We start from the raw sequence: 22,939 nt of genomic DNA, 5'->3' as shown, positions 1-22,939 counted from the left end.
TCTTTGGATACCTTTTTCCACCTTAATTTTCTCTACTTGATTCAGCAAGTGCTTTAGCTTTTAGGTTCAAGTAAGCAATCTGTTTGAATAGTTCCCCAATATTGTTGTTTTGTTTAGGAAGAGATGAATTCTTTACTCCCTTCCACTTTAGAGACTTTGCTTTTTCGACTTTATTTTGTAGTGGATACTTTCCTTCATCATGCTTCTTCTTTTCAACTGATAAAGATTTACCAACAGGGATCTGTGAGGTTGTGTGGTAGATGGTTTTGAACTCGATGCATTCAAATTTCATGTGACCCGTTCCACCACAGAAGTTGCATGTGATAACTTTCTTGGAATTTTTCTTAGTGTTTGATGACTCTCCATGCACAAACACAGTAGGAGATAGAGGCGATGTAGAAGTATACCTATCATAGCCTAAGCCTCCTTTATCACCAAAGGTTTTTTAAACTCCAAGAAGTTTTTGTAACTCCAAGCTTCCTTGAGTGTAGTTACGCTCAAGTCTAATCTTTTGCTTTTACAGTTCATTGATGTCAAACTTAAGAACTTTGTTTTCATCACGAAGATTTACTAATTCTAAGTTTTGACGAGTTATTGTGGAGTTGGCCATTGAAAGAAGGTTCTTGAGTTGTTGAAGATTTTTTATCATCTCATCTTTCTCAATCAAGGCTGTCTCAGATGCAGAGAGCATGCTAGACTGTCTTTCTAAGGCTGTTGAGAGTTAGATCTTAATGTCTTCTAATTGAAGACCTATGGAGAGTTTTTCCTCACAGACTTGCTTATATTTAGCATGCCACTGTTCCTTTCGGAGTTTTTCTTGACTGTGTTTTTTTGTCAGTTTTACATGACTGACGAACATTTGGTCAAATGCAGATTGAAGCTCAAGTTCATCGTTATCCTCGTCTTTTCCTTCTTCATCAGAAGAAGAGGTGACTAAATAGTGATTCTGACTTTCAGAATCTAGTTCCTCTTCAATTTCATCCCCATCTGGGATACAGACCGTGGTGGCTACCATAAGGATCCGAAGAGTGTTTTGGTTTTCAGTATCTGAAGAAGTATCTAGCTCTTTTTCACCCTCTAACTCATCTGAGTCATCCCACGTAGCCTTAGCAGCCATTGTTCTGCCTTTAATCTTATATCTAGAGAGACCTTTAGACTTGGGTTTAGTGGGGCACACATTCGAGTAATGACCACGACCACTACATGTGTAACACTCAGTATCTTCCCTTGGTTTAGATAAGGTTCTACCTATAAGCGCATGTCTATTTACTGGATGATTACATTTACTAGTGTTACCAGGTCCTCTTCTTTTGAAGAAGTTTTGAAACCTTGAAGCTAATAAAGCTAAGTCTTCCTCATCTGATTCAGTCTCCTTATCCTCTTCAATCAATATCTTCTTATGGTCATGGGAGGAGGATTGAGACCCGATACGAGATGTTCGCTTTGATGTGGTCTTTGAAGATGATGTCTTCAGGGTCTGAGTCTTCCCTTTTGAGGGAGGACCTTCGAGATGGAGTTCGAAGGTGGTGAGAGAGCCCATAAGTTCCTCAACAGTCATTGTTTCCACATCTCGGTACTCCTCAATTGATGTAACCTTAGAGGCAAATCTCTTAGGTAGGGATCTTAGGATTTTTGCACAAATCCTACCCTGAGGGACAATCTTCCCTACATAAAGCATAGAGTTGCAAATGTCACTTAGACATGCGTAAAACTCTTGGACAATTTCGCTTTCCTCCATTTTGATGTTTTCAAATTGAGTGCGGAGGAGTTGAAGTTTAGATTTTTTTACTATACTTATGCCTTCGTGAGCAACCTCTAGAATTTTCCATGCTTGCTTGGCCGACTGACACGTGCATATCCGTTGATACTCATCATCAGAAATGACACTAGTAATGGCATTAAGAGCCTTGTAATTATTGCTACTGTCTATTTTATCCTGTTCTGTCCATTTTTTTGATGGTCTCGGAACAGAGGTAGTGACACCATCTACCTCGATGATGTCAACGGGAGGTTCCCAACCTTCCTCAATCATTTTCCACACATCCCTACTTAGAGAGTTGATATATATCATCATTTTGTTTTTTCAGAAGGCATACTTGATACCTTCGAACATAGGTGGACGAGTCGAGGACCATTTATTTACTCTAGACATGACGCAAAACCACGGATCACTCAGGGTTGTTAGACCTTCCTAGAGTAACCCGCTTTGATACCAATTGAAATTATAGGCTTTGATAATGTATAGACCTAGAGGGGGGGTGAATAGGACTAATTAAAAATTCTTCTAAATGTGAACACTTAAGTGTGGCTGAATTTTTAATGAATTCGTTCTATTGAAGCATTCACCAAATCATCCATAGAACAAAATATTTATGCATGCAAATCATGATATACGTTCAGATTTGCATGAAGATAAGGAAATTAGAGAGAAACACAAGACACGCAATTTATAGTGGTTCAACAACTGTGCCTACGTCCACTCCCAAGAGAATCCCAATCGATGGTTCTTCGGTGTTTACTAAAACTGAGGTTTTTGATCCACCTTAAACCACACATAGAATTTTTTCCTGGGTTAATTATGCGACCCTAAGATTGAGTGAACAACATCCACTCAAAATGTCTGAGTTTTATGCTTCGGTAACTCAGCAACCTTTATCATTCAACTTGAGTCCGCAACTCAATCAAGTGCTTGATTTTGAAGAGGAAATCAAGGAAACTATTACAAGAGTATTTTGAAGTTAAAGCAAAACAAACAAACTCACAATTATGATGAATGAGGTGAGTTTGTTAATCTTTGGTTCTTCACTACTTCCTTCATCTTTGGCTTATCGCCTAGCTCGATGTTAGAATGTAACTGCTTGAATGATGAAGTTAGTGAAGCTTGATCAACTCAGATGAAGTAGCATGATGTGCATGGTTTCGACTTCACCTAACTATTCTTCTTACTTTGTTAAGTCTTTTGAAATGTTCTTATTTGCTTGGGCTTAACTCAGAAGTTGTTGATCAAAGGAACAATGATGCCTAGAGCTTCTATTTTATAGAAGCTGCACTCAATGGCTTCCTGTCAGTGGCACCTGTATCCCATCGGTGGCACCGACCAAACTTAGCGGTCGAAATTGTTACCGTTGAACACTATCGGTAGCTCTGTCGGTGGAACCTCCAAGAGTTATCAGTGGGACCGATGAGCATTATAACGGTGGAACCGGTAGAACCATGCTTCTGCCACCGATAGATGTTTTCTCATTTTGTTCTGACAGTGGATGTCGGTGGGACAGACAAGTTGTTCATCGGTGGAATCGACAAGATTAAGCTTCTATCACCGATACCTTGAGTTCCACTTTGTTCTGTCGGTGAATGGCGGTGGGACCGACAAGTTGTTTATCGGTGGAACTGATAACCATTCTGTCGGTGGAACCGTCAAGATTATGCTTCTGCCACCGATACCTTGAGTTCCACTCTGTTCTGTCGGTGGCTGACGGTGGATCCTTCACTCCTGTCGACAGCCTCTATTTTCCTTGAGATTGAGCTGGTTTTGGGATGAACTTAAAACACTCAAAATATGCTCCGATAATAACTTGTTCTGATGCTCCCTGAGTGATGATGTCCCTTGTCCTTGGTTGGTTTTGATACACTACGGATTTATCGTTGATGTAATGCATGCTGATTATTTTTCATTTGTTTTGAATAATATCTTCCAGTAGTTACAACATGACAACATACGACTAATCTTGGAATTGACAAAACATGGTACTAACACATTATCTTTCAAGTTCTACAATCAACAAACAAAAAACAAAACAAAACAAAACAAAACAAAACAAAACAATCGATTTTCCTTCTCATTATATCAATATGGCAACAACACAAGTATCTATGTCCTTGTTAAATACAATGTGGCAACCGGTGGCGATGAACTTGTTTGACATCAAGAGATCATCATATTAAATAATGCTCACCAAGTGAATAATGCTCAATGCCAAACATAGGTCATGAAATCGAAATATCAAGTGCACACTATCTTGTCGAAAAATACGTGTGAATGCATATAAACAAGACTTGAAATGGTAGGTGATTGATTACCTGCTCACATCTGTGAAAGAACAAATGGTTCTCCTTTGAAAGAATTGTAGCAATTAAGAAATAAAGTAGCAATTAGAGTAGATCACTAACAAAAACAACAAAAACAGGACAGAACTACATGCCCTAAATAATATGCTCGTGTTTACTTTGCAAGTGTTATAGCACATTAGCCACCACAGATTGGTGGAAAATACAGTTGGAGTTGTTAAAGAACTAAACCATCAAGATAGAACCCTAACCTCGTTCTCAATAAAAAAAATCCAAAATTTTAGTTAAAAAACACTAAAAATTATCACAAATCTTACACAAAATTCTCTTACCAAACGACTTGGCTCTCCACAAGGAACTATCTTCAGCCACAAGTTATGCATCCGCTAACTTCCATAGTTTTCCCCCCAAATTTACAAATTTAGAACTAAAAACAGAGAGAGAGAGAGAGAGAGAGAGAGGGATTCGTTAGGGTCTCTCCTCGTATTTTGTTTCTGAATAAAGGAAGAAAAAAGGGATTTGTGAGGGACTTAAAACAGACAATGGCAAGATCTAGGGTCGTTCGAACTGGATTCTCTTGAGAGAGAGAGAGCTAGAGAGAGAGAGAGAGAGAGAGAGAGAGAGATGGGAGGGGGGTTTCGATTTGTAACGAGAGGGATTCGTTAGGTCTCTGCACATATTTCGTTTCTGAACGAAGAAAGAAGAGAGTCGAAGAAGAGAGGGTTCCTGTTAAGGGAGAGGGCCTCTAATAGAATACAAAGATGTTTGAGGGGACATCAGTTAAAAACGTGATTTTTAATGTTAAAACCGTGTTTTTATATCAGAACTGTGGGATGCGTGGAGATCTAACGGTTGGAAAAATGTGGTACGGAACTTGTTAAACTTTAGGGCCGATGAACCATTCCTTATATATATATATATATTTTAGTTTAAAATAAATTTTCTTCCCTTTAACGATCGAAATGGGTTCTTATCGATAATTTCCACAAATTTGATACTTTTTTACGAATTAATTTTTTTTATAATTTAAAAAAAATAAAAACCAGCAGACTTGCCTAATCCTTAAGCGTTGACAGATGGGCTAAGACTCAACCCAAGGCGTTGACAAAGACCATTACTACAATGGATGGCCTAAAGCTCAACCCAATCTGTTGCTCATTGGTTTCCACGTCAGACGGAAATATCCACGCTATTTTGGAATTTTGACACCATTAGTCGCTCGCGCTTCACTCTTCCTCTTCAATCCTTCATTTTCTCACAACGAAACAATGATTTCTTCATTTATGTGAGAGACCCAGCATTCATTTAATCATCTTTTCCATCCTTTTTTCTTCTCATGGCTTCTTCAATGGCGTCCATGTCTAGATTTGTGCACAAAGATGGTTGTTTACAGGCATGCACTCGCCTTTACAGACCAACCTCTTGTTCTCCTTCCCCAACGCTTCAAACTATTCTGGGTATGTTGGTTTCTGCTCTTTTAAATGTGTGTGTGTGTGTGTGTTTTTTCCTGATAAATGGGTTGTTTCTATTTGTATACTTGTCTGCAAATTAGTTATCATATTAGGTTAGGAATGAAAATTTTGGGTTCTGTTTGTTTGCTTGTTTGTAATCTGTGTTTGTTACAAATTAAACCATTTGATTTTTCCGTATAGCATCAATTAATTCCATGAACTAATTTTTCTTCACTGGTTTAAATTAAATGATAGGAAAAGTAGATATGAGAAGTGGGTTTTTGGTTTCAAGAGATAGAAGAAACAAAGTACAATACAGTGATGGGAATCCGATCGTTTCTTTTTCAGTCCGTTCGTTGTTGATCATTCATGCTTCACGGTATGTTTGGAAATGGATTGCTGGATTAATAGAATCTCTTTTATTTTATTATATATTTATATATATATTATACCAAGACTAACTGAAGATTTAAAATTAAAAGGGGAATCTTAATAACAACTATGATAAATTTATGGAAAATGCTGGATTGACACAAACGGAGACACAAAGGTGACAAAAATGATGTGGTGGCGCGCACATAACCGTAGATGCTTTTTACTCGTATCTCGCGGAAAAGCATCTACGGTAATGTGCATGACACCACATCATTTTGTCACCTTTGTGTTTCCATTTGTGTAAACCCTGCACGACTCTATATTTATATTCTGTGCACTTCTAATTTTTTTAATGGGTCTTGTTAACGTTAAAGCGCAATAAATGCACTTTGGAAATTAAATTTTATACTGAAAATACCCTTAAAAATTTATTTTTTACTAAAATATCCTCAGATTCCAATTTCCAAAGTGTATTTAGTGCACTTTAATGTGTGCCCTTAGGGCACACATTCACAAAACCCTTTTTTAATAATGTGTCTTTTTTTAAGTTTCTCTGTTGGGTGATTGTTGGGCGATTTTAGAACAAATGGATGAAACATAGAGAGATAAGAGCTAGGAAGACCATTTCATACTATAAGGAATATAGTTATGTAAAAGATGCTGCTGATCAAATGGTGAGGGATTGTGTTGGTTAAATTAGTAGAGATGACTAGCAAGAAGAAATTGAGAGAACATTAAGAACTAACAGACTAGCACAAAACATATTGTTCGCATTACTATATAAAAAGATAAATAATTTTAGATAGATAAAGAGATTTTGATAGTATTTTTAATTTTTTTTTGATAAGTATAAATTTATAACTGAAGAAGAGAACGTACAGGGCATTTGAGATGACCGACCTAAAAGAAATGAAAAGCGAATAACACGAGAGAAACTACCTGGAGCACACAAACTCCCACCTAAAAACAAAACCTTAAAAAAAACACCTTTGAACTCATTAGGGAAAGACAGGTCAACTGTGAGGAGCTGTTGACCCATTAGGATCAACTAGTAGGATTTCCAACATGGATTTAGAATAGAGAAGAAGATTAAGGGAAGAAGATGAAAGAGCATAGGAAGCATGCCAGAGCTAGATTGATGCCAGGTAGGAGGTTGCAATTTTCTCCTTTTAGAAAACTAGCTCAACACTAAGGTTGTCTATTTTCTTTATCTTTAATGTTATTTCATTACATGTTGTTCTTAAGTTATTATATTGCAGGTTTACTTCGATCCCATTCTAGTTGTTTGTATCTCTAGTGCGGGCCCTTCTTTGTTCCATTTATGGTGGACCTAGAAGTTGTTAGACACCAAAATTTGAGTAGTCATAAATGCCCCCAATTTTATATATAAATTTAATATAATCAAGGTCACTTTGGTAAAAAACCAAGAAATTTGAAACCTTCACGTTACATAGTTCCAAAATTACAAAAGTATCCTTTCTTTACTATGTAATCTTCAAAACCCCTTTAATCAACATTTTAAATTACAAATAAGCCTTTTGAATCACGTGCACATGCCACATTCTAGTTTTCTTTAATGTTAATGCTTGTGAATTATGATTCTTCTTGTGAATTTTTTTTCCTAAGTTTTAGCTCTTAAATGGGAGCAGGAAAGGTTATAGTTTGTTACATTTTGTCGTCATATAGCTGATAATGATATCCAACACATGTTTTGTGCATTACTGCTTCGCAGATCTTTGCTCATCTTTAATTAAAAGTGATGATTTTTTATGTTTCAAAATATAGTTTCAATATCCATTCTATTCCAATTATTAATTTTTTGTATTCTATCTTCAGAAGTGGTCACCTTTTGTGCAAAGCAGAAGCTAATGTATCTGGCAATGTTCCTAGCAGCACCCCTGATGGACTAACCCAGTACGAGAGAATAATTGAAATTTTAACAACTCTGTTTCCCCTGTGGGTATGTTTTACTCAACATTTTCTTGAAACCCTTGGGAAGGAATTTGATTCCTTTTGTATTTAGAACAACTGTTTTCTATGGACAATCTTCCTCAATTATAATTTATTTATTTTGACAGATTATATTAGGCACAATTATTGGTATATACAAGCCATCTGCGGTACTGTTGTCAGTCTAACTCTACTTATTTGATAAATTATCGACTAATATTGGGCTTAAAAGTCCATGTTGGTCCCAGTTTCTTAATCACTTGTGATTTGGTCCTCGTACAGGTTACATGGTTAGAAACAGACCTTTTCACTGTTGGGTTGGGTTTCCTCATGCTGTCGATGGGATTGACATTGACATTTGATGATTTCAGACGCTGTTTGCGAAACCCATGGACAGTAAGAAACAACCTCCTTTTGTGGACCTATGGATGAAACACTCTAGTATTGAAGCTAATAGGCACATTGACTTGACATTCTCAAGTTCAACTCATTTTATACTACGTATTCAAGAACTAGTCGATTCTTCTCTTTGCAGATCGGTGTAGGATTTCTTGCTCAGTACATAATCAAACCCATGTTAGGCTTCTTTATTGCGATGGTATGACTTTACTAGCTTAATTTTAGCATTATTATTCCTTTTTTTTTTCTTTTTTCTGGTTTCTGAGGTTGGACCCTCTCAAATTAGATTTTTCTGTATGTTCCTTTCCTCTGGATTCTAGGAAATTAGTTCAAACCTCAAGTTCAGACTTAATAACTAGTAAAAGGGTTTTGTTAGCATGTGCCCTAAGGGCACACGTTAAGGTGCAATAAATACACCTTGTAAATAAGCATTTGAGAGTATTTCTGGTATAAAAGAATCTTTTGTGGGCATTTTTGGTGGGAAATTCAATTTCCAAGTTGTATTTGTTGCACCTAATTGTGTGCCCTTAGGGCACATCTTAACAAAACCCTTAGTGAAACTAGATTTTTCAGAGTTCTTTTCATTTTATGTATATTGCTTTGGAGAATCTTCTGAAAATTAACATTAGTTAGTCTGATCAGAAGGTTGTACTATACTTATTCACTATTTGTAGGGCCCATTTTGATATAATGTTAGATGATCCAACTGTACGGTGAATTATACATATCTTGAAGACGATCCTCACAAAATTTCAATCCATTTTTGGCCTAACATCACTGGACTTTTTTCCTTGAATTTGAAAAATCTGGAATGTTCATTTAAATTCATTAATATAAACATTTTTGTATAGTTAGTAATGTGAGATTAGACTGATTTTTGGAAACAATGATCATGTTGAGAATGACTCAAATGTACGGTTGAATCTTCCAAAACGTTATCTAATAAACAAAGCAAAGTATGAACAAGGAGTAAGAATAGGATGCAAATATACACTCGTTTAATTAATAAAATCTCTATCAAGTTTGTAGATGCTTGGATGCTTCTTGAAGATGGATTGCAATTATTGAATAGATGGCTTTGACATTAATACATTATTGATCTGGAACATGACCCATTTATCTGACCCAATTTTTTTGGATAAGACTTGGACATAATTTGTAATGGATGAAAGTGCAGGCTGTGTACCCAACTTCCCATCTCCTTTTGCATGCCACATGGAATATTCTTTTGGGTCCATTGAACCATGAACATTTGGCCCAAAAAATCAGCCTAATTAGTCATTCTTTATTCATTGGATTTGAAAGAAATTATGAATCATGTTTATATTCGCGTAGGTCTTTAATATTGTTAGAATGAAGACCTTAGACAATGTCATTCCGCGGATATAACATTCAGCAAATCATTTTGAATGATAAGAATGAGTGGTCAGGTCTTGCTTCTCGTTCTCAAAGTTTCTCAGTTCCTCTCTCTCTCTCTCTCTTTCTCTCTCCATATGTTGTAGATTGTGGAGCAAAAAGCAACATTCAGCATGTATCTTATGGTCGTAGATGCTGGCTTTAACAAGATCAAAGCTTCTACTTCTGTCTGAATTGAACCCACTTGTGATTTGTTAACTCCAAACCTGTTAAGGACTTCCTTCCATAGATGGCTTCTATAGTCACGTTTAAAGAAAATGTGTGCTCATTGACTTCACAAGCTTTGCAACACAGAACACAAGGAGAAACCATGATATATAAGACCCCCCCTCACTTTTCCTTTTCCTTTTTTTTTTCTTTCAGATTTTCTATAGTTTTGAGGCTTCGTCTCATGGCTTCCCATGCAAATGATTGTCTAGGAATTCTTTCTTGTTCCAAACTATTTTATGCCACACAACTTGATCATTGGCACTTCTAATTGATTCCCAGTAAGTGAACAAACCTGAAGCTGTGCGAGTCCAAACTCTCATACCCTTTTGTTCAGCCGAGGATGGTGATGATCTCTAACCAATTTGCATATCTACTGCAAGCATATAAACCCTCTTCCACCCGACACCGTTCCAACCATGGTTTCCTGCGAAATCAGAAACTTTAGCATTTGGATTACTACTCATTTGGAAAATTGAGGTTTTTCCAAATTGAGCGATCAAAGATCCACCCTCCAACCATGGATCCTTCCAAAATGCTGTTTGAGACCTATCCCCAGTACTAAACTTAATATTGTAATCTCATTAAGGCTTGAATCGCTTCTGAATGTTAGTGTTTTATGTGCATGCTAGTCCAAAATTCAAAATGTACAATCTTGGTTGTTGTAATTTGCATGGATGTGAGTCTGGTTGCTATTGCTAAATCTAATCTCTTTAATTTACAGAGTCTGAAACTGTCTGCTCCTCTTGCAACTGGTCTTATTCTGGTCTCATGCTGTCCTGGAGGCCAGGCATCAAATGTGGCAACCTATATATCTAAGGGAAATGTGGCACTTTCAGTTCTAATGACAACGTAAGTCTTACCTGTACTAGTCAGGTAGAGTGGACACGGCCAACCTTATCATGTAATTTGCTAAAATTATTCAACAGTGTTTGCCTTTTTCCTCTTGCCAATTCTATTTTGGAATTCTTGCTAATGATATCAGTCATAATTATAATCCTTTAATGGTAATAGTTTTTTTGTTTTTTTCAAAAAATTTAGAAGGTCCTTTTACATGATAACTTGGTTCTATATATTTAAAATATCCCTTTGTTCATCTTCTACCCCCAATTAATCTAATATTCAAATTAAACACACCCGTGTATTGGTGCCAAACATCAAAATCTTGGGAAACCACACTTGCCTGCTTAATAATTTTCAGAAATTCATGAGATTTGGAAAATGAATTTGAATAATAAAATTGCATTCATATTGTTATGATATTAGAGTCTTAAGCCAGCGTCAAAGTCTAATACCAATTGTTAAAACCAAGAACCCCCAAGAATTAATTTGAGCAAATAGAAAGCAGAAGAAAAGAAAAGAACAACAAAAAGAAAAAATAACACACAAGAAACACTATATTGTATTCATTGCTAAGGTTACATCCACGGATGGCAGTGATTGAGAACTTCAATTGCACAGAACAAGCAAAATATAAACGTTGCAATTTTCTTGATCCTCTAAAAACCCCTTCACTCACAACTCACAAATTGTAATGGATCCTCAGTTGAAGCTATCTTCAATCTCTAGAGATAATCTTTCAATAACTTGCACTACTCACCATGCCAAGAATAACCAGAGTCCCCCAAGAATGACCTTTGTATAACTTTGTATTGTTCCTGGGATGCCTTTGCCTTTTCCCGACCCATTTTTTTGTAGAGAGAAACACAAATTAGCCTTTAAGAAGCACATGAAACCTGTCTAGCTCAGACTTCAAGTAAACGTAAGTACTATGCTCTGTTCAATGATTGGTCAACTATTTAACATCTGATCCCAACAAAAATCTTTTACGTAGTTGTATTTGGGAATTTGAGGCAAACTCACTCCAACAATTTCTACCTTGGATCAAATTTGCAAACATGTTCTCCTGTGAACACTCCTTTGAAAATGCTCGTCAAATGGATACACTTGAACTGCTATCTTCCTGAACCTACGGTATCCAATTATTCATGCAGACAATTGACTAATTCCAAGCCGTTCTCGAACTTGATTTTTCGAAAGTTTTATCCATTCTATCAACTATTGTATACCCAATAGTTTGTACCAGCCCCAGCTAGACCTCTTTTCATCATAATCAAAGCCTTATACCGAAAAAGTGGGGCTAGCAGAGCTTATTCTATTGCTTCATTCAATAATTTCTAAAGTCATGTTTTCTGTTAATTCAAGTATGTTCATATTTGTTCTCACTACCTCAATCTATGTTCCTTGGGTCAGCTAGAACACTATTCATGAACACTAAATCTCTCTCCCAACACCACCTTAGTTGATGAACTTACAACAATAAGAAATTATATTCCTCTTTAACCTCGATCCATGTAGATTACTCCCACATGTTTGAATAATCTCGTCATACATCTTCATGCGAACAAAACCAACTACCTTTTAAATCTTTTAGAGTCATTTCCAATTGACATCTTTCCACCCTCACATCATACATGGTTATTGGACCATGATTTATGCAAGTACTTATGTTGTTTTGCACCATATCAAGTATCCAATATTGATCACAACTAGCCATTAAGACGAAACCATCCTCAAGACGATGAAAACCATTCTTCTACTTGGATAGAGGCCATTCTTTAGTACTTATTTCCTTTAACCAAGTTGGAGCTATTGGTCAAGATTGGTCATTTCTTTTCGGTTAGAGTTATTTTTTTATTGGTAGGCCCACATCTTTATTAAGTGTAAGTGGGCCCCACATGCTTTTATAATATAAATAGAGAAGAGGAAGGGCCGAACTAATTCAAGTTCGACCCTCTCTCCCCTCCTTGTTTCTTCTCTCCTTTTTCTCTTATGGATTGATTCTTAGTCTCTAACTTGGTATTAGAGCATCTCTAATACCTACTATTGGATTTGAACCAATGACTCCTGCCGTATGAAAGCAATACTCTAACCACTGGGTTAAGTAGGTCATTTATCATCAAAAAGAGAAACAAAAAGGGACCCATCACATCGATGGATTATAGATGGAATCTTACTTCTAAGCAATACCAATCCTTGGCAGAAAACAGATCAGAGAGCTATCATATCGGATCATGGAATATTCATCTTGACAAGAAATTATCTAACTTGGTCTTAGAGCATCTCTGCTCTTAGATTAATCCATTCGTCCTCGACTTCCTATTTTTCTTCTTCTCTTTTCAATATGGATTTTTCAAACCCTAGGGCCTTGGTACAAAACACAACTTAGGAGTTTTCGTTTGAAGTTTTTTACACCTAGATGTGTATCTAGGGTGTAATTTTTTGATTTGATTATGGTTTGTCGATTATTGTGAAGTCCGTGTTGTAGTTTTGAAGTCCCAAAATTTAGTTTTTAGAAAAAATCTATGAATAGTATTATGTGAACAATACTTGAGAATAATGTCGTGTGATCAGTACCGTGAATAGTTATTTTTGCAAATAAAAAAAAAACAGAGATTAAAAAGGGTTTTAATCCTTAGTTGTGTTACAAGTGAAATCCTAGATGCGTATCTTGTAATGACCTGAAAATCCTAAAATGTATCTCGAGGAAAGAATTTTAGATCCGTGCATTGATTTAAAAGTTATCAAATCCTCGAGTTTCGCGTTAGATATTTTACAATAGGTAAATGACACCTTAGAGACGTAATTTGAGGAAACCGATCATATCATTAGATTCGTGTCGAAAAATCACCCGAAATAGAGTATAAGTTTGTCCAATTCGGCATTTGGGAAAATAATTCCCAAAATGACAAGTATGTCCCAACTTAAGTGATATAAATATCTAAATTCTATTAGAAAAATCAGATTTTTCTTATTCTCCTCTCTAAACAAATCTCAACATTTTCCTTCAATATTTGAAACTCAGATCTACGCCAAACGAGAACGATCCGAGCTTAGGCGCAAGAAGGAAAGTTGTTCCTCTCGCCGAGGGTTACGTGTGGACGCAAAGAAATCCGATTTTCGCCGGAGGAAGAATTTTGGAGATTGGCCGGAGGCGATTTTAAAGTCCATTCAACCGTTGAAAATAGCTTGAAGTAGGTTGCCTTCCCTTCTACCTTCTAGTTATGCGATAATTTCATAGAAAATCCATATGATTGTTGATAAATCGATTATTTCATTAAGTTTATACATATTTGAACGATTTGAATCATGTTTACATGCTTATTTATGATTGGTTTTAGTTCATTTGATGTAATATAAACATTTTATAGTTAATATGATATTTGGATCGAGTTTGGTCGAGTTTCGACGAAAAATCAGCAATTCGGAAAAGTATCCGAATGTTGAGTTTGGTTCAAATTTGTTTTGTGTTGCTTCCATATAGTATGTATACCCATTTCCTACATTTATTTCATTAAAAACAATTAAGTATTACTTTAAGTTCTTTAATAAATAAATAAATAGTTTGTTTTCAATTTCGACTTTGAAAAATTATTTTTCAACACTTAGTTAAATTTTCATAGATTTTTAGCTTTTATGTCTTATGGTTTTATCTTTGTTTTCGAGTCTCTCGACTCAACCAAAACCATCGAATGGAATTGGTTGATGCTTTATGGATTTCGAATTGCTTTAAAAGTAAAATTACTTTAATAGATATGTAGGAAATTAGATGATAGATTGATTGATTTAATCGATGGATGGATAAAGAGAACGTATGTTCTCGACTGATTGATGGGACAGTGCCTCCAGTTTTACGTAGTGGCCATGCCACGTAAAACGTGATAGATGGATAGAGGGATGAGATGGTTGATGGATGGATATGACAGATAACTGTCACTGGAGGGTACTACCAGATTTTGTTTGTATTTTCGATTAAAAGAAATGATATATTATATATACAAAATAAATTATTTTGTTTACCAGTAAAGATTTGTAGAAAATCCATAAAGAGTGACGCGTTGCTATGTATCCAGAAGCGGCGAGTCAATCTAGGATAACACTAGATGTCATATGCTCTTCGGTAGTATGGGATACCTTAGAGCATATTACAGCTTATGAAATCCGGGAATTTCTCCTACTTATTTCCTGGGAAACGTTGTGTGTAAAGGCGGTCTCTGTATAGTGTAGAGCTAGGCGGGGTTCACATGCATTGCCTCTTGATAGGTTTCGACGCGAGGGGTCTCCTGGGCTAGTTAGTGATCACTATTAGTCTGTAGTCGTCAAACGGTCGACCTCACCGTTAGTTGAACTCAGTATTGGGTTCTTGGTCAACGGCCAGTCTGAGCCGGATAAATGGTCATCCAACCGTGGTATGCTAGACCGGCCACAAAATCAGATTATAACGATGGGATTCCACATCGGAGGTTAAGTTTGGAATATCGTATTGCCATAGCCGAGGCGGTTATATCGGCGTGTTCCTCTGCTCTCTTATCGATTACACCGCCGTGTTCTTATTATGTATCTTTTCTTATTTTGTGATGTTTGATAGATGTTTTTATTTGAAAGATGCATAGGTTACTTTAAATGATAGAAATGATAGGTTGAAATTATTAACTGTTTATTGAATATGCTTAGACATTTATCGTATGTTACATTATGAAAAACTTACATTATTTAACTGTTCAACTGATTACTCGTGCATGTATGACTCGTTAGAACGGCGTTCATCCTGCTGAGTAACATTCCCCTGTTACTCACCCTATCCTTCCCCTTTCAGATTATTCAACTTTTGAAGAACCGTTCTTTGAGGAGTCTTTTGAGGAGGTCCTTGAGGAGGATCAGATTGATGTCTTGCCGCCGCCATGTCTTTGAGGACTAGTAGAGGATCTTAGCGGTTTTTGGTTGTAGATAAGAAACATGTTAGTTTAGAAATTTTTGTAATCTGATGAATTATGAGATTAAAGATCTTGACTTATATCAGTGTTTGTCGATTTCTTCTGCTTACTCTAGACTCTCGTATAGATGTTAGTTAAATGTTTTTTCCGCTGCGTATATTTTCTTTTCATAAGTATTATTATTTATGAATGTTCTGTCAGATTGTGTGATTGATTACCTCACACCTCGAGATTCTAACCGATGAATCATAGGGATTCGTGTTGGGATTTCGGGGCGTGACAGCGTGGTATCAGAGCTCAATACTAGTTCCGGATGGGACGAGAGCTCTTCTGTGTCTAGAAGTCTGTTAGAGTCTAGATTGGAGATAGGATTAGGAATAATAGGAAATTCCTTAAGGATATGAAGTATGAGACAATATATTTGATGAATTAATGGACTAAGTAGTATTAAATGGAATATGTTTGAATGCATAAATGTTGATGTGTAATTAGTACTCTGCCTAAAGTTTGATGAAATGTCTTTTGATTTGGAGAAATTATAAAGATTTTCAATTGCAGATTTGATTAGATGGCAGGCAGAGGTAGGCCAGGCAAGAGGCCGCAACCCACAGATGCAGGGACATCTGAGGCTAGACAACCAACAGAGATGGAATTGATGATGCAAGCCATAACTGCGATGTCCCAGAACCAGGAAAGAATACAAGAAAGGCAGATGAAAATGATAGAGGATCAGGCAGTCTTGATGAGACAGTTGACTGGGATGATAGGGGGCCAGAACCAGTCAGGTGCACATATACCTGAGGTTGCTCCGGAGCACACCCCTGACTCCACACCTGATCAGGGTATACCCCCACCTCCACCAGCACAGATACCGAGACGTGCAGTTGGTGCGACCACCATATCAGGGTCTTGCGGGTGCTCTCTTGAGAGAGTATAGGAGTATGAGGCCACCCAGCTTTGATGGAGCTGCGGACCCCGTAATGGCGGAAGAATGGTTGGAGGAGTCTGATAAATACTTGTGCACTATGGAGTGTTCAGACACTCAGAAGGTTCTGTGTGCCTCTTTTATGCTTCAGAGGGGTGCAGCACATTGGTGGACTTCTGTGAAAGACAACCAACCAGAGATTCAGAACAACTGGACGATCTTTCAGAAAGTGTTCTTAGAGAAGTATGTTCCCGCTAGCTCCCGGGACAGAAAGAGGATGGAGTTTGATAGGTTGGCACAGGGTAACATGTCCGTGGACCAGTATGAGTCCCGCTTTACCCAATTGGCTCGTTATGCTCCCGAGCTGATTTCCACCAACCAGATGAAAGCAGAGAAGTTTGTTAGAGGGTTGAAAGTCACTTTCAGGAGTAGGATGGCAGCCTTCGAGGTTACTAGCTACTCCGAAGTGGTCACAAGAGCCCAAAGGCTAGAGCGGGCAGATGAGGTCATTCACGAGCAGAGTGTTGGGATGAGGACGGTACCCCCACCAGCCAAGAGACAGATGATTTACAGGCCCAGTAGTTCAGGGCAGCAGTGGACCAGCCAACCACAGGGTCAGAGCAGTTTCCGACCCCCAGTATCTACAGGCCAGTTTCCACAGAGGACAGTAGCACCAGTGCAGGGCAGGGGTCAGGCTACTCGTTCGCAGAGTCAGATGACTAGAGGCCAGGGACAGACTTCGAGGCCTCAGGTTCAGACTGCTAGACCTCCACTACCGTCAGAGGGCACCTACGGGTCAGGCCAGTAGAGAGCCGATTAGATGTTATGAGTGTGGAGAGTTGGGACATCTGAGGAGACAGTGCCCCAAAATCCCCCAGCAGACCCGTGATTCGATGACTCAGGCTAGGGTCTATGCTATGACGCAAGCTGACGCTACAGCTTCAGAGGATGTGGTGGAAGGTATAATTATGTTATATAACTGTTTAGCACATGTATTGATGGATTCAGGTTCCACACATTCATTTGTATCTTCTAGCATGGTAGAAAAGTTAGAACTTTCTACAACAGACACCAATAGGACACTTTCGTTGATGACTCCCCTGGGAAACAAAACAATGCCACATCGAGTGTGTAACTCGTGCATTCTCAAGATAGGAGATAGTTCATTTGAACTGAACTTGATAGTCTTAGAACTTCGAGATTTCGACATCATCTTAGGCATGGACTGGTTAGCTGCATACCATGCGGTTATAGATTGTTATGCCAAGACAGTTAAGTTTGGTGTGCCGGGACAGCCAGAGTTCAAATTCAAGTTTAAGGGAATTCGGAATCGTGTAATCCGAGTGATAGAACCATCTAGGAATGGGACTGATTGGGATAGTTTGTATAGCATGAATACTACCGTTAGTGAGGTGAATGAAGAGTCACTAAAGGTGGAAGCAATCCGAATAGTATGCGACTATTCCGATGTCTTTCCTGCAGAGTTACCTGGGTTACCCCCAATCAGGAAGATTGACTTCTCAATCGAACTGATTCCAGGAACTAGACCCATATCGATTCCACCTTATCGAATGGCCCCAGCAGAAATGAAGGAGCTAAAAAGTCAATTGGAAGAGTTGACAGGCTTGGGTTTCATTCGTCCGAGCAGCTCGCCTTGGGGTGCTCCAGTTTTGTTCGTAAAGAAGAAGGATGGGTCAATGAGATTATGCATTGACTATCGAAAACTGAACCAAGTGACGATAAAGAACAAGTATCCACTCCCCAGGATTGATGATCTGTTTGATCAACTAAGAGGTGCCAAGTACTTCTCAAAAATTGATCTAAGATCGGGATACCACCAGTTGAGGATCAAAGAGGAGGATGTTTCGAAGACAGCATTCCGAACTCGGTTAGGGCACTTTGAGTACCTAGTAATGTCATTCGGTTTGACTAATGCACCTGCGGTGTTTATGGATCTCATGCAGCGAGTGTTTTGGGATTTCTTGAATGTCTTCATTATCATCTTCATTGACGATATCTTGATTTATTCGAAGACGGAATTTGAGCATGAGGATCATTTGAATGTCACACTTCACAGGTTGCGCCAAGAAAAGTTGTATGCTAAATTCTCCAAGTGCGAATTCTGGTTAGATGAAGTGAAGTTCTTGGGTCATGTGGTTTCCAAGAATGGGATATCGGTGGACCCGTCGAAGATTGAAGCGGTTATGAACTGGCAGAGACCTACTACAGTTACTGAGATCAGGAGTTTTCTTGGACTTGCGGGATACTACCGTAGGTTTGTAGAAGGCTTCTCGAAGATAGCTTCGTCATTAACGAAGTTAACTTAGAAAGGGGTCAAGTTTGAATGGACCGATAGTTGCGAAACAGCATTCCAGGAGTTGAAGACTCGACTAACCACGGCACCCGTTTTGATAGTCCCTAAGCCAGGAGAAAAATATATCATTTATGCTGATGCTTCTCATACGGGACTTGGGTGTGTATTAATGCAGGATGGTCAAGTAATTGCTTACGCATCGAGACAGTTGAAGATCCACGAGAAGAACTATCCGACCCATGATTTAGAGTTGGCGGCTATAGTGCACGCACTCAAGGTTTGGAGACACTATTTGTATGGGGAGACCTTCGAAGTGTATTCAGATCACAAGAGTCTCAAGTATTTATTCTCGCAGAAGGAATTGAATATGAGGCAGAGGCGATGGATGGAATACCTGAAAGATGACTTTACATTGCATTACCATCCTGGTAAGGCCAATGTAGTAGCAGACGCTTTAAGTCGTAAGAAAGATGGGGTGTTTGCTCACATAAAGATTGAGGAATGGAAAATGCTAGAAACTGCAACCGATTATGCATTCAACATTCCCTCAGAAACAGATGAGCAGAAATCCTATGTAGCTCACATGAGAGTACAACCCCAGATTGTTGAAAGGGTTATTGAAGCGCAGAAGATTGATACGGAATTGGAAGGGTACCAGGAGAAAGCAGAGGACTTTGGTGAGCAGAGTTGGAGGATTCATGATGATGGTAGTATACGGTTCAATAGTAGACTTTGGGTTCCTCAACGCCTTGTTGAGGAAGGACATAATGGATGAAGCCCATAAGTCGCATTTTTCTATTCATCCAGGGAGTACCAAGATGTATCAGGACATGAAAAGAAATTTTTGGTGGCCAGGAATGAAAAAGCACATTGCCCAGTATGTGAGTCGTTGTATGATATGTCAGCAAGTAAAGGCTGAGCATAGGAGACCTGCAGGGTTATTGCAACCACTTCCTATTCCAGAATGGAAATGGGAGCACGTAACTATGGATTTTGTTAGTGGGTTGCCGAAGGCCAGTGATGGGATTGATGCTGTATGGGTGGTTGTAGATAGACTTACTAAGTCTGCTCATTTTCTACCTATCAAGATGACTTACACTGTGGATAAGCTGAGCAGGATTTATGTCTCAGAGATTGTGAAGTTACATGGAGTCCTAGTTTCTATTGTATCTGATAGGGATCCACGTTTTACATCTCAATTCTGGCAGAGTTTTCAAGTTGCATTTGGTACGAAGTTGAAGATGAGTACAGCATTCCACCCACAGACTTGGGCAGTCAGAACGTGTTATTCAGATATTGGAAGACATGTTGAGGGCTTGTGTACTAGATTTTGGAGGTAACTGGAAGAATCACTTGGCAATAGCTGAATTTGCCTATAACAATAGTTACCAATCTAGTATAGGCATGGCACCGTTTGAAGCGTTGTATGGCAGGCCATGCAGATCGCCAAATTGTTGGGCAGAAGTCGGAGATAATATTCTGTTGGGACCCAACATCGTCTCGGAGACTACTGAGAAGATTAAGACAGTTCGAGAAAGGTTGCGGGTAGCACAGAGCAGGCAGAAAAGTTATGCAGATCATCGTCGACGACTGTTAGAGTTCGTAATCGGTGATTTTGTGTTCTTAAAGGTTTCTCCAAGAAGAGGAATCAGTAGGTTTGGGATTAAGGGTAAACTAAAGCCGAGGTATGTAGGACCGTTGGAAATCATAGACAGAGTTGGCACGGTTGCATACAAGTTGGCTTTACCTGCTCAGTTAGAAAGGGTTCATAATGTATTTCATATATCGATGTTGAGAAAGTATGAACCGGACCCATCCCACGTCATTGACTGGCAGTCCTTGAATCTAGAGGAAGACATATCGTATGAAGAGGGGCCAGTGCAGATTCTTTACCGTAAAGAGAAAATGTTGAGGTCACGAGCTATTCCGTTGGTTAAGGTGCTTTGGAGACATCACAATGTCGAGGAAGCGACTTGGGAGAAAGAAACGGAGATGCGTGCTCAATTTCCAGAATTATTCTTCGATTGAGGTATGTTTAATTTCGAGGACGAAATTCTTATTAAGGGGAGGAGGATGTAATGACCTGAAAATCCTAAAATGTATCTCGAGGAAAGAATTTTAGATCTGTGCATTGATTTAAAAGTTATCAAATCCTCGAGTTTCGCGTTAGATATTTTACAATAGGTAAATGACACCTTAGAGACGTAATTTGAGGAAACCGATCATATCATTAGATTCGTGTCGAAAAATCACCCGAAATAGAGTATAAGTTTGTCCAATTCGGCATTTGGGAAAAACAATTCCCAAAATGACAAGTATGTCCCAACTTAAGTGATATAAATATCTAAATTCTATTAGAAAAATCAGATTTTTCTTATTCTCCTCTCTAAACAAATCTCAACCATTTTCCTTCAATATTTGAAACTCAGATCTACGCCAAACGAGAACGATCCGAGCTTAGGCGCAAGAAGGAAAGTTGTTCCTCTCGCCGAGGGTTACGTGTGGACGCAAAGAAATCCGATTTTCGCCGGAAGAAAATTTTGGAGATTGGCCGGAGGCGATTTTAAAGTCCATTCAACCGTTGAAAATAGCTTGAAGTAGGTTGCCTTCCCTTCTACCTTCTAGTTATGCGATAATTTCATAGAAAATCCATATGATTGTTGATAAATCGATTATTTCATTAAGTTTATACATATTTGAACGATTTGAATCATGTTTACATGCTTATTTATGATTGGTTTTAGTTCATTTGATGTAATATAAGCATTTTATAGTTAATATGATATTTGGATCGAGTTTGGTCGAGTTTCGACGAAAAATCAGCAATTCGGAAAAGTATCCGAATGTTGAGTTTGGTTCAAATTTGTTTTGTGTTGCTTCCATATAGTATGTATACCCATTTCCTACATTTATTTCATTAAAAACAATTAAGTATTACTTTAAGTTCTTTAATAAATAAATAAATAGTTCGTTTTCAATTTCGACTTTGAAAAATTAATTTTCAACACTTAGTTAAATTTTCATAGATTTTCAGCTTTTATGTCTTATGGTTTTATCTTTGTTTTCGAGTCTCTCGACTCAACCAAAACCATCGAATGGAATTGGTTGATGCTTTATGGATTTCGAATTGCTTTAAAAGTAAAATTACTTTAATAGATATGTAGGAAATTATTAGAATAGTGATGGAAATAGATGATAGATTGATTGATTTAATCGATGGATGGATAAGAGAACGTATGTTCTCGACTGATTGATGGGACAGTGCCTCCAGTTTTACGTAGTGGCCATGCCACGTAAAACGTGATAGATGGATAGAGGGATGAGATGGTTGATGGATGGATATGACAGATAACTGTCACTGGAGGGTACTACCAGATTTTGTTTGTATTTTCTATTAAAAGAAATGATATATTATATACAAAATAAATTATTTTGTTTACCAGTAAAGATTTGTAGAAAACCCATAAAGAGTGACGCGTTGCTATGTATCCAGAAGCGGCGAGTCAATCTAGGATAACACTAGATGTCATATGCTCTTCGGTAGTATGGGATACCTTAGAGCATATTACAGCTTATGAAATCCGGGAATTTCTCCTACTTATTTCCTGGGAAACGTTGTGTGTAAAGGCGGTCTCTGTATAGTGTAGAGCTAGGTGGGGTTCACATGCATTGCCTCTTGATAGGTTTCGACGCGAGGGGTCTCCTGGGCTAGTTAGTGATCACTATTAGTCTGTAGTCGTCAAACGGTCGACCTCACCGTTAGTTGAACTCAGTATTGGGTTCTTGGTCAACGGCCAGTCTGAGCCGGATAAATGGTCATCCAACCGTGGTATGTTAGACCGGCCACAAAATCAGATTATAACGAGGGGATTCCACATCGGAGGTTAAGTTTGGAATATCGTATTGCCATAGCCGAGGCGGTTATATCGGCGTGTTCCTCTGCTCCCTTATCGATTACACCGCCGTGTTCTTATTATGTATCTTTTCTTATTTTGTGATGCTTGATAGATGTTTTTATTTGAAAGATGCATAGGTTACTTTAAATGATGGAAATGATAGG

General features: G+C 38.1%; 1 protein-coding gene across 2 annotated transcripts in view; it reads left to right on the top strand.

Moving 5' to 3' along the window:
- Positions 1–5,167: 5,167 nt before the first annotated feature.
- BASS2 (Sodium Bile acid symporter family) overlaps positions 5,168–22,939 on the top strand; it is a 30,213-nt gene continuing 12,441 nt past the window's right edge. The window contains exons 1-7 of one of the 2 annotated variants that reach the window (XM_086418785.1): positions 5,168–5,525; positions 5,775–5,898; positions 7,731–7,854; positions 7,973–8,014; positions 8,127–8,240; positions 8,380–8,442; positions 10,591–10,718. In XM_086418785.1, coding sequence (XP_086274911.1) covers positions 5,405–5,525; positions 5,775–5,898; positions 7,731–7,854; positions 7,973–8,014; positions 8,127–8,240; positions 8,380–8,442; positions 10,591–10,718 — 716 coding nt within the window. In that variant the 5' untranslated portion in view covers positions 5,168–5,404. The remainder of the gene's footprint in view (positions 5,526–5,774; positions 5,899–7,730; positions 7,855–7,972; positions 8,015–8,126; positions 8,241–8,379; positions 8,443–10,590; positions 10,719–22,939) is intronic. The other variant, XM_086418786.1, reaches the window with a different exon arrangement.

The sequence above is a fragment of the Akebia trifoliata genome, chromosome 12, assembly GCF_017979445.1.
Source record: "Akebia trifoliata isolate Shusen 1 chromosome 12, ASM1797944v1, whole genome shotgun sequence".
NCBI lineage: Eukaryota > Viridiplantae > Streptophyta > Magnoliopsida > Ranunculales > Lardizabalaceae > Akebia > Akebia trifoliata.
The sequence above is the reverse complement of the archived record's forward strand: the minus strand, read 5'-3'. Positions and strand labels throughout refer to the sequence as shown.